Below are 12160 nucleotides of genomic sequence, written 5' to 3'. Positions count from 1 at the left end.
ACGAGTTGAGTTTTTACCAGAAAGTTATATTTTGGTTTCATCTGACCATATGACATTCTCCAAATCCTCTTCTGGATCAGCAAAATGCACTCTAGGAAACTTCAGATGGGCCTGGACATGTACTGGCTTAAGCAGGGGGACACGTCTTGCACTGCAGGATTTGAGTCCCTGGCGGCGTAGTGTGTTACTGATGGTAGGCTTTGTTACTTTGGTCCCAGCTCTCTGCAGGTCATTCACTAGGTCCCCCCGTGTGGTTCTGGGATTTTTGCTCACCGTTCTTGTGATCATTTTGACCCCACGGGGTGAGATCTTGCGTGGAGCCCCAGATCGAGGGAGATTATCAGTGGTCTTGTATGTCTTCCATTTCCTAATAATTGCTCCCACAGTTGATTTCTTCAAACCAAGCTGCTTACCCATTGCAGATTCAGTCTTCCCAGCCTGGTGCAGGTCTACAATTTAGTTTCTGGTGTCCTTTGACAGCTCTTTGGTCTTGGCCATAGTGGAGTTTGGAGTGTGACTGTTTGAGGTTGTGGACAGGTGTCTTTTATACTGATAACAAGTTCAAACAGGTGCCATTAATACAGGTAACGAGTGGAGGACAGAGGAGCCTCTTAAAGAAGAAGTTACAGGTCTGTGAGAGCCAGAAATCTTGATTGTTTGTAGGTGACCATATACTTATTTTCCACCATAATTTGCAAATAAATTCATAAAAAATCCTACAATGTGATTCTCTGGATTTTTTTCCCTCAATTTGTCTGTTATAGTTGACGTGTACCTATGATGAAAATTACAGGCCTCTCTCATCTTTTTAAGTGGGAGAACTTGCACAATTGGTGGCTGACTAAATACTTTTCCCCCCACTGTATATGGTATATGTGAAAGTTACCTGGCTAATCCCCAGCTTCCTGAAATGTCCTGGTGTTTCACAATATTAATTTCATTTTTCACAATCAGCACTTTGGATGCAGCTGTTAGCCTGATACAAAAGTGTTGTGTGCAACACAAACCCAGACCCACACTCTTTGAAAAAAGGGTTCCAAAAGGGTTCTTCGCCTTTCCCCAAAAGGAGAACACTTTTTGGTCCTAGATAGAACCCTTTTTGGTTCCAGGTAGAACCCCTTTTGGATTCCATGTAGAACCCTCTGTGGAAAGGGTTATACATTGAACCCAAAAGGGCTCTACGTGAAACCAAAAACAGGTCTTCAAAGGGTTCTCCTATGGGGACAGCCGAAGAACCCTTTAAGGTTCTAGATAGCAACTATTTTCTAAGAGTGCTGTATCTGTGCTAGCCACCTGCCTGTCTAAGAGTGATGGGTGTCGAGTGAGCGAGTTCACAATCCTGACTTGACATCCGCAAGCCTAACTCAGACTTTCACCTAAATCATGTATTGAGATTATCGTGAAAACTCTAGTTGCTTGTGAATTCCGCTGTTATTGTTTTGGAGAGCATTCTTCACCTACTTCTGTCTCGTCCACAAGGTTCCAAAGTGCTGACGAATGATGACTTCACCAAAGATCTCTTCAGGTTTTTACAACTGCTCTGTGAGGGGCACAACGGGGGTGAGAACCTTCATTAATTGGTGTAAAACAAAGTATTAGTATATTATTTTTTGTTATAACTTGCTGCTTTACTCAAACCATGTTATCCCAATTTCAAAATGTGTTCATCACCACAGATTTCCAAAACTTCCTGAGAACACAAACAGGAAACACGTTGACAGTCAATATTATCATCAGCACAGTGGACTACCTGCTACGCCTTCAGGTGAAACACACACACACACACACACACACACACACACACACCCACATTCAGGTTCCCCGGGCGCCGATGACGTGGATGTGGATTAAGGCAGCCCCCCGCACCTCTCTGATTCAGAGGGGTTGGGTTAAATGCGGAAGACACATTTCAGTTGAATGCATTCAGTTGTACAACTGACTAGGTATCCCCCTTTCCCTATTTATAAACCGAAATTCTGATATTTTGTCCCTGTAACCCCCCCCCCCCTTCTCCACACACACACACTACCACTCACTATAAGGAGAATGTGACGTGGTTTCACCACCACACTGACAAAAGTAATCCTTCTCTGTAGGAATCTATCAGTGACTTCTATTGGTATTACTCTGGGAAAGACATTATCGACGAGGCAGGGCAGGTCAACTTCTCCAAAGCCTTAGCTGTCGCAAAGCAGATCTTCAACTCACTCACTGAGTACATCCAGGTAAGTAAGGCCTGACTCTTTCTGACTTTACAGTGTTTCACATTTAGACTATAGTCACTCTTTCCCAAGAGTCATATTTGTATTTTATTTTATGACACTAACATGTTTTTTTGGTTGTGATCTTTATTATCATTCACTTTATTTTGGTCCTTCTATCCATCTCTCTCCCCCTTCCTCTCTTCTTCCTTCCCTCCCCCTCCATCTCTCCCCCTCCCTCTCTCCCACCTCCCTCTCTCCCCCCTCCATCTCCCCCCTCTCTCTCCCTCTCTCCCCCCCTCTCTCCCTCTATCCCACCTCCCTCTCTCCCTCTCTCCCACCTCTCTCTTTCCCCCCCTCCATCTCTCCCTCTCTCCCTCTTTCCCCCCTCCATCTTTCCCCCCTCCCTCTGTTCCCCCTCCCTCTCTCCCCCTCCCTCTCTCCCCCCCAGGGCCCATGTATTGGGAACCAGCAGAGTCTGGCCCACAGCAGACTGTGGGATGCGGTGGTGGGATTCCTGCATGTGTTTGCCAACATGCAGATGAAGCTGTCCCAGGTAACCAGGTGTCCTCACTGCTGCACCAACCAGGGAGCAAAATAAAACAGTAAACTACTGGCCCAGTCCAGCGTCCTGCGAGCTACCCTGCTATCCTGGAGTTGCAGTCAGTGGCCCTCTGCTTCCTGTCAGTCAACGCTCACTGTCGTCGCCAACGTCTCTCCAATATAAAACTGATCATATAAAAATCACTCACATTTCAATAGATCAACGTCCTGTCCAGGGGGTGTACTTGTGTGTACTGCCGACACTACAGACACAGGAGATAGGTTCCTGCCCTGGGGGCCGTTGTAGCTCAAGGCTTACTTACTACTACACAGCCTCAAAGAGTAGAGGATTCACCCACACAGTACCACACCAAACATCCTCAACATCAATAACCAGGTCATTAGATGCTGTAAATGACAATGTTCTCAGTCAACGTGGCATCGTCATAGGATGCCACCTTTCCAACAAGTCAGTTTGTTAAATTTCTGCCCCGGTCAACTGTAAGTGCTGTTATCGTGAAGTGGAAATGTCTAGGAACAACAACAGCTTAGCCGCGAAGTGGTAGGCCACACAAGCTCACACAACAGGACTGCCGAGTGCTGAAGCGCCTAGTGCTGCTAGTCTTTGTTTTGGTTTTTGTTTATGTCTTTTTTTTTTTGGTCTTTGGTTATGTGTTTTTAATGCATGCAACCTGCGCTATTGAGATTGTAAAATCATGAAAATGCTTCATAAATACATGTTATAATTAATAAATACTAATAAATTAATAATAATATTAATGCAATTCTTCCAATGATTGGTGCCTCCTAGGACTCGTGTCAGATTGAGCTGCTGAAGGAGTTGATGGATCTTCAGCAGGACATGGTGGTGATGATGCTGTCACTGCTGGAGGGTAAGAACCTACAGATTCACTCAGAACACTAATAGGACTCATTTAAGACGTGGCAGGTTACAGTCACCACAGGAGCATTTGTTTGAACGTATATATTTACGCCATACAGTCAATGATTTACACCTATCACCTGATGGTACATACTGTAGTTATCCACATAATACAAGTTATATGTGAATATGAAGTAAGTCCGTTTGTAATTAAGTGAGGAAGGACGGAGGGAAAGTAAGTGAGTTTGTCATTTAGTAAGTAAGAATGCAAATGCAACGCGCCATTGATTCCTAGTCCTATGTGGTGTCTCCTAGGCAACGTGGTGAATGGAACGATAGGGAAGCAGATGGTAGACACTCTGGTGGAGTCCTCCAGTAACGTAGAGATGATCCTCAAGTTCTTCGACATGTTCCTCAAGATCAAGGACCTGACCACCTCTGACAACTTCAGGGAGTACGACCCCGAGAACAAAGGGGTGATCTCCAAGAAAGATTTCCAGAAGTCCATGGAGAACCAGAAGCAGTATACCCAGTCAGAGATCGAGTTCCTGCTCTCCTGCGCCGAGGCCGACGAGAATGACATGTTCAACTACGAGGAGTTTGTGGAGCGGTTCCACGAGCCAGCCAAAGACATCGGCTTTAACGTAGCCGTGCTGCTCACCAACCTCTCTGAGCACATGCCTCACGACCCCCGTCTGGCCACCTTCCTGGAACCGGCCGAGAGCGTGCTGAACTACTTTGAGCCATACCTGGGCCGCATCGAGATCATGGGCGGAGGGAAGCGCATCGAGAGGGTTTACTTTGAGATCAGTGAGTCCAGCCGCACGCAGTGGGAGAAGCCACAGGTCAAAGAGTCTAAGAGACAGTTCATCTTCGACGTGGTCAACGAGGGGGGAGAGAGCGAGAAGATGGAGATGTTTGTGAACTTCTGCGAGGACACCATCTTTGAGATGCAGCTGGCGTCTCAGATCTCGGAGCCAGAAGTGGTGGAGCGCCCGGAGGAGGACGAGGAGGAGCTGCACAACTTGCTAGAAGAGCTGGCTGAGCAAGAAGAGGAGAGCAAGCTGGAGGCTTCCTCAGCTTTCACCATGGTCTGCGTCTCCGCCAAGAAGAAGATCTCCAACTTCAGACAGATGCTGACCTTCAAGAGCCTCAAGAAGCAGTACAAGAAGTTCAAGAAGCTGAGCATGAAGGAGATGATCGTTGGGTTCTTCTCCTTCTTCTGGATTCTCTTCACAGGGTTCTTCAAGGGGATCTACAGCCTCATCTTTGGATTCTTCCACCTCATCTGGTCATCCATGTTCGGCGGCGGGCTCGTCGAAGGTGGGATCTTTTTATCTTCTTTTTTAGTTTGATCTCTTTTGTTTTATTGTTTTAGGCTACTGTTAAGGGTGTTGCAACGTTTTGTTTAAATGTACTTTAAATTCAGTTTGATTTGATTTGACTTGAAGGAGCCAAGAACATGAAGGTGACAGACATCTTGGGCAACATGCCCGATCCCACCCAGTTCGGTATCCACGGTGACGTGTTGGAGACAGAGAAGGCGGAGGTGGGTGATTCGGTGTCGGGCGGGACAGACCAGGCCATCAAACCGTCGGACAAGGCAGAGCAGGACATCTTGATGGAGATGATTAATCCGACACCAAAGAAAGGGGAAGGGTTGAAACATGTAGATCCTGGACTGGGAGACGTCTCTGAGAATCTGACCGCTGAGACCACCGCCACTGTGGAGAAGAAGGTGAGCAATCTGTAGACCCATCTCTAAAACAGTAGGTAAAGGGAATACATGTTGATTCTCTATGAACAGTTCTCAGTAAAATGCTGGGCTTGTTTCACATGGATGGTGTCACCAATAAGTATCCTCTCTAACCTTCTGTGGTCTGTCTCATGTAGAAGGCCGCTTTTGAACCAACAGAGTCTGAACCAGAGAAAGCAGAGTGAGTGGTCTACACCATTTATTTATCTCTGTGTATATGTTTACTTCAGTTATGTAACATGGAGGGCATGTTCAAATCTAAATTCAATCAACTTTATTTAAAGGTTTTTTTCTATTATTTTTTTTATTTGTGCTCGGTTTCTCGCATCTTGACACTTTGTTATTGCAAATAAGAGTCTGATCTTAATTGCTCATTATTTCTTAAAATTGAAATAATGGAATGAAATGAAAGAGTGTGTTGTGTTGTGTTGGGGTTTCAGCTCTCTAAGAGGTGTCAGAGGTATGCGCTGGTGTCAGATCGATAACAGATCGGCGGTCATCTTGTGTTCTCACAGCACAGAGAAGAAGGAGAAGGAAGACAAGGTCAAGGCAGAGCAGCCTAAAGAGGAAGTGGCTCAGGATAAGCCCGCCCCCAAGTCCAGAAACGGCCAATCAAAGGAGGCTCCTACTTCCTTCTTTGCCAGCTTCTTGGCTGGGCTGGAGGTCTACCAGACGAAGATACTGGTAATACATCAGACATTGTGCTTGTTCAAGATCGACTACAGCTTTGCGTATTGAGTGTGGGAAATGCGCTCTAGAATTTGAATATTTATTATTATTGTAATTATTATATTGCAGTTGGAGACTTCAGAATAACTGATCTGGGAATCACTTTGCATCCTAAATAACTGCGTATTATTTGAAGATCAGTCAGTTTGTTTAGTCGGTGATCAGCGACTGATCAGAATTGATGCTCTCAAACACAGATGTTGTTATTCTGCCTGTCACATGCTGTCAATGGTGACCTTCCAGGTCGTCTTCTTTGCAGTCACGCTCACCTCAGAAGACCGCTATGTATCATGGCTAAATGTCTGACTTTGTGTTCTATGTGTCTGCAGAACACGCTGGCTCGCAACTTCTACAACATGCGTTTCCTGGCTCTGTTTGTGGCGTTTGCGATCAACTTCATTCTACTGTTCTACAGGGTAATTTACAGTGTTACACATTACAGGGTTTTTCTTACTCTCTTCTACAAGATGCAAAGGATTAATGCTGAGATGGAGCTAATAAGATATACATAGATAATACAGACCGTGCCTTGGGAAAGTATTCAGACCCCTTTTTCCATTTTTCTAAATGTTACTTTACAGCCTCATTCTAAAATTGATTAAATGTTTTTTTCCCCCTCATTAATCTACACACAATACCCCATAATGACAAAGCAAAAACAGGTTTTTAGACATTTTTGCAAAATGTATATAAAAAACAGCAACTTTAATATCATTTACATAAGTATTCAGACCCTTTACTCAGTACTCTGTTGAAGCACCTTTTGAAGCGATTACAGCCTCGAGTCTTCTTGGGTATGACACTACAAGCTTGGCACACCTGTATTTGGTGAGTTACTCCCATTCTTCTCTGCAGATCCTCTCAAGCTCTGCCAGGTTGGATGGGGAGTGTCGCTGCACAGCTATTTTCAGGTCTCTCCAGAGATGTTCGATCGGGTTCAAGCCGGGCTCTGGCTGGGCCACTCAAGGACATTCAGAGACTTGTCCCGAAGCCACTCCTGCGTTGTCTTGGCTGTGTGCTTTGGGCCGCTGTCCTGTTGGAAGGTGAACTTTCACCCCAGTCTGAGGTCCTGAGCGCTCTTGAGCCGGGTTTCATCAAGGATATCTCTGTACTTTGCTCCGTTCATCTTTCCCTCGATCCTGACTAGTCTCCCACTCCCTGCTGTGGAAAAACATCCCCACAGCATGATGCTGCCACCACCATGCTTCACCGTTGGGATGGTGCCAGGTTTCCTCCAGATGTGATGCTTAGCATTCAGGCCAAAGACTTCAATCTTGGTTTCATCAGACCAGATAATCTTGTTTCTCATGGTCTGAGAGTCCTTTAGGTGCCTTTTGGCAAACTCCAAGCAGGCTGTCATGTGCCTTTTACTGAGGAGTGGCTTCCATCTGGCCACTCTGCCATAAAGGCCTGATTGGTGGAGTGCTGCAGAGATAGTTGTCCTTCTGGAAGGTTCTCCCATCTCCACAGAGGAACTCTAGAGCTCTGTCAGAGTGGCCATCGGGTTCTTGGTCACCTCCCTGACCAAGGCCCTTCTCCCCCGATTGCTCAATTTGGCCGGGCGGCCAGCTCTAGGAAGAGTCTTGGTGGTTCCAAACTTCTTCCATTTAAGAATGATGGAGGCCACTGTGTTCTTGGGGACCTTCAATGCTGCAGAAATGTTTTGGTACCCTTCCCCAGATCTGTGCCTTAAAACAATCCTGTCTCAGAGCTCTACGGACAATTCCTTCGACCTCATGGTTTGGTTTTTGCTCTGATATGCCCTGTCAACAGTGGGACCGTATAAAGACCGGTATGTGACTTTCCAAATCATGTCCAATCAATTGAATTTACCACAGGTGGACTCCAATCAAGTTGTAGAAACATCTCAAGGATGATCAATGGAAATAGGATGCACCTGAGCTCAATTTCGAGTCTCATAGCAAAGGGTCATTTTCTAAAAACCTGTTTTTGCTTTGTCATTATGGGGTATTATGGGGTGATTTTTTATTTATTTAATCCATTTTAGAAATAAGGCTGTAACGTAACAAAGTGTGGAAAAAGTCCAGGGGTCTGAATACTTTCCGAATGCACTGTACATTCTTGTCAATAACCAGACTATTGTGTGTCAACTTTGAGACAACGTTGTGAGGTGGTTGTGTGTTTGCTGGGATTTTACCATATCTGTCATAGAAATAAAAACCCATTTTCTCTGTGGTTCATTTTCCCTCAGGTGACTGCTGATGAGGATGATGAGGATGACTCCTGGACTAGTTCTGATGATGATGATGATGAAGGTGGTGAGGAGTACTTTGTCCTGGAGGAGAGTACAGGCTACATGGCCCCTATTCTGTGTTTTCTGGCTGTATTCCACACTGCTCTCTCTATCCTCTGCTTGGTGGGATACTACTTCCTCAAGGTGATTACAATCATTTAATCAATCAATCTATCAATCAGTATGACTGGTGATTATTACGGTCAACTGATCCCATCAATGCACAACATCACTATCTCCTTTCTTTCTTTCTTTCTTTCTTTCTTTCTTTCTTTATTTTCTTTCATTCTTTTTTTCTTTCTCTTTTTTTCTTTCTTTCTTTTTTCTTTCTTTCTTTCTTTCTTTATTTTCTTTATTTCTTTCTTTCTTTATTTTCTTTCTTTCTTTTTGTCTTTTTGTCTTTCTTTCTTTCTTTCTTTATTTTCTTTCTTTTTGTCTTTCTTTCTTTCTTTCTTTCTTTATTTTCTTTTTGTCTTTCTTTCTTTCTTTCTTTATTTATTTTCTTTCTTTTTGTCTTTCTTTCTTTCTTTCTTTCTTTCTTTATTTATTTTCTTTCTTTCTTTTTGTCTTTATTTCTTTTTGTCTTTCTTTTTGTCTTTCTTTCTTCTTTCTTTCTTTCTTTCTTTGTGTGTCTGTGTCTGTCATTCCAGTCTATTCTCTTCTTCCTCCGTGTTCCTCCTCTCACCCGTTCTCTATGTCATCCATATCCTACCCAGGTGCCTCTGGTGGTGTTTAAGAGAGAGAAGGGGATCGCCAGGCTGTTGGAGTTTGAAGGTCTCTATATCACAGAGCAGCCTGCAGACGATGACATCACAGGACAGTGGGACCGCCTCGTCATCAACACCCCGTGAGTCATACCACAGAGGAACACCTGAATAGGTGCCGGTACTCATTTTGGGTGCCGGTACTGTTTATATTCAGTTGCAGGAACTCCACAATACTTTTGAGCTAATCTATAAGAGGTGCAGTAGAACATTTGAGGTGTCGGTATACAGTTCCGGTAAGCTCCTGCCCATGTACACTCATATTCAAAAGTCAGTTGAAAACGTCACCAGCTTCAGATGAATGTTCCTAATAGAGTTATAGGTATTGAACTACTTTTGAAGTCTGATCTATGTCTACTGTCCCTCGTATGTGTCTGCAGATCCTTCCCCAATAACTACTGGGACAAGTTCATCAAACGGAAGGTACGTGGGATTTCAGAGCTAATGTAAAACATTTTTTTACAAAAATTATAGTCTTATTCACATAATTCCACACTAATACTATACACATATAACTACATACTGTGGTATAACAATCTTATAAACCCAAATCAAATGTACAGTTGAAGTCGGAAGTTTCAACCACTCTAAACAAACTATAGTTTTGGCAAACTATAGTTTTCGTATTTGTCTGTTCTGTCTATAGGTCATTAATAAGTATGGAGACCTGTATTTGTCTGTTCTGTCTATAGGTCATTAATAAGTATGGAGACCTGTATTTGTCTGTTCTGTCTATAGGTCATTAATTAGTATAGAGACCTGTATTTGTCTGTCTATAGGTCATTAATAAGTATGGAGACCTGTTTTTGTCTGTTCTGGCTATAGGTCATTAATAAGTATGGAGACCTGTATGGAGCTGAGCGGATAGCTGAGCTGCTGGGTCTGGACAAGAGTGCTCTGGACTTCGACCCTACTCAGGAGACCGTGGTGGAGGCGGCTTCTCTTGTATCCTGGTGAGACATCCACTCTTCTCATATAATCCTTTTTTATTTTTTTATTTTTTAGGGGGTAGATCAGCTTTAATATTGCAGATATATTGTTACTTCCACCAATGTAATTGTCTGCATCACTTCCAATCCCCCATATGTTTTTTTTTCTCTTGCAAAAATATACAGTATCTCACAAAAGTTAATATTTTGTAAATATTTGAGTATATATTTTCATATGACAACACTGAAGAAATGACACTTTGCTACAATGTAAAGTAGTGAGTGTACAGCTTGTATGACAGTGTATATTTGCTGTCCCCTCAAAATAACTCAACACAGCCATTAATGTCTAAACCGCTGGCAACAAAAGTGAGTACACCCCTAAGTGAAAATGTCCAAATTGGGCCCAATTAGCCATTTTCCCTCCCCGGTGTCATGTGACTCGTTAGTGTTACAAGGTCTCAGGTGTGAATGGGGAGAAGGTGTGTTAAATTTGGTGTCATCGCTCTCACACTCCCTCATACTGGTCACTGGAAGTTCAACATGGCACCTCATGGCAAAGAACTCTCTGAGGATCTGAAAAAAAGAATTGTTGCTCTACATAAAGATGGCCTGGGCTATAAGAAGATTGCCAAGACCCTGAAACTGAGCTGCAGCACGGTGGCCAAGACCATACAGCGGTTTAACAGGACAGGTTCCACTCAGAACAGGCCTCTCCATTGTCGACCAAAGAAGTTGAGTGCACGTGCTCAGCGTCATATCCAGAGGTTGTCTTTGGGAAATAGACGTATGAGTGCTGCCAGCATTGCTGCAGAGGTTGAAGGGGTGGGGGGTCAGCCTGTCAGTGCTCAGACCATACGCCCCACACTGCATCAAATTGGTCTGCATGGCTGTCGTCCCAGAAGGAAGCCTCTTCTAAAGATGATGCACAAGAAAGCCCGCAAACAGTTTGCTGAAGACAAGCAGACTAAGGACATGGATTACTGGAACCATGTCCTGTGGTCTGATGAGACCAAGATAAACTTATTTGGTTCAGATGGTGTCAAGCGTGTGTGGCGGCAACCAGGTGAGGTGTACAAAGAAAAGTGTGTCTTGCCTACAGTCAAGCATGGTGGTGGGAGTGTCATGGTCTGGGGCTGCATGAGTGCTGCCGGCACTGGGGAGCTACAGTTCATTGAGGGAACCATGAATGCCAACATGTACTGTGACATATTGAAGCAGAGCATGATCCCCTCCCTTCGGAGACTGGGCCGCAGGGCAGTATTCCAACATGATAACGACCCCAAACACACCTCCAAGACGACCACTGCCTTGCTAAAGAAGCTGAGGGTAAAGGTGATGGACTGGCCAAGCATGTCTCCAGACCTAAACCCTATTGAGCATCTGTGGGGCATCCTCAAATGGAAGGTGGAGGAGTGCAAGTTCTCTAACATCCACCAGCTCCGTGATGTCGTCATGGAGGAGTGGAAGAGGACTCCAGTGGCAACCTGTGAAGCTCTGGTGAACTCCATGCCCAAGAGGGTTAAGGCAGTGCTGGAAAATGATGGTGGCCACACAAAATATTGACACTTTGGGCCCAATTTGGACATTTTCACTTAGGGGTGTACTCACTTTTGTTGCCAGCGGTTTAGACATTAATGGCTGTGTGTTGTGTTATTTTGAGGGGACAGTAAATTTACACTACTTTACATTGTAGCAAAGTGTCATTTCTTCAGTGTTGTCACATGAAAAGATTTACTCAAATATTTACAAAAATGTGAGGGGTGTACTCACTTTTGTGAGATACTGTGTAAATATACACACACACACATATACATATATATATATATATATATATATATATACACACACACAGTGGGGAAAAAAAGTATTTAGTCAGCCACCAATTGTGCAAGTTCTCCCACTTAAAAAGATGAGAGAGGCCTGTAATTTTCATCATAGGTACACGTCAACTATGACAGACAAAATGAGAAAAAAAATCCAGAAAATCACATTGTAGGATTATTAATGAATTTATTTGCAAATTATGGTGGAAAATAAGTATTTGGTCAATAACAAAAGTTTTTCAATACTTTGTTATATACCCTTTGTTGGCAATGAC

General features: G+C 43.9%; 1 protein-coding gene across 1 annotated transcript in view; it reads left to right on the top strand.

Moving 5' to 3' along the window:
• Window positions 1-12160, top strand: part of LOC311119401 (ryanodine receptor 3-like) — a gene marked incomplete at both ends in the record, with an annotated part of 72809 nt that overhangs the window by 51569 nt on the left and 9080 nt on the right. Inside the window, 14 exons of the mRNA XM_084194102.1 lie at window positions 1480-1560; window positions 1677-1765; window positions 2097-2225; window positions 2653-2757; window positions 3556-3637; window positions 3943-4950; window positions 5079-5365; window positions 5521-5564; window positions 5899-6067; window positions 6442-6528; window positions 8325-8510; window positions 9083-9213; window positions 9511-9553; window positions 9956-10083. Coding sequence (XP_084050228.1) covers window positions 1480-1560; window positions 1677-1765; window positions 2097-2225; window positions 2653-2757; window positions 3556-3637; window positions 3943-4950; window positions 5079-5365; window positions 5521-5564; window positions 5899-6067; window positions 6442-6528; window positions 8325-8510; window positions 9083-9213; window positions 9511-9553; window positions 9956-10083 — 2569 coding nt within the window. The remainder of the gene's footprint in view (window positions 1-1479; window positions 1561-1676; window positions 1766-2096; window positions 2226-2652; window positions 2758-3555; window positions 3638-3942; window positions 4951-5078; window positions 5366-5520; window positions 5565-5898; window positions 6068-6441; window positions 6529-8324; window positions 8511-9082; window positions 9214-9510; window positions 9554-9955; window positions 10084-12160) is intronic.

Source organism: Coregonus lavaretus (assembly GCF_964263955.1).
Source record: "Coregonus lavaretus genome assembly, contig: HAP1_SCAFFOLD_2655, whole genome shotgun sequence".
Classification (NCBI taxonomy): domain Eukaryota; kingdom Metazoa; phylum Chordata; class Actinopteri; order Salmoniformes; family Salmonidae; genus Coregonus; species Coregonus lavaretus.
Note: the sequence above shows the minus strand (reverse complement) of the source record. Positions and strands in the feature narration are given on the sequence as shown.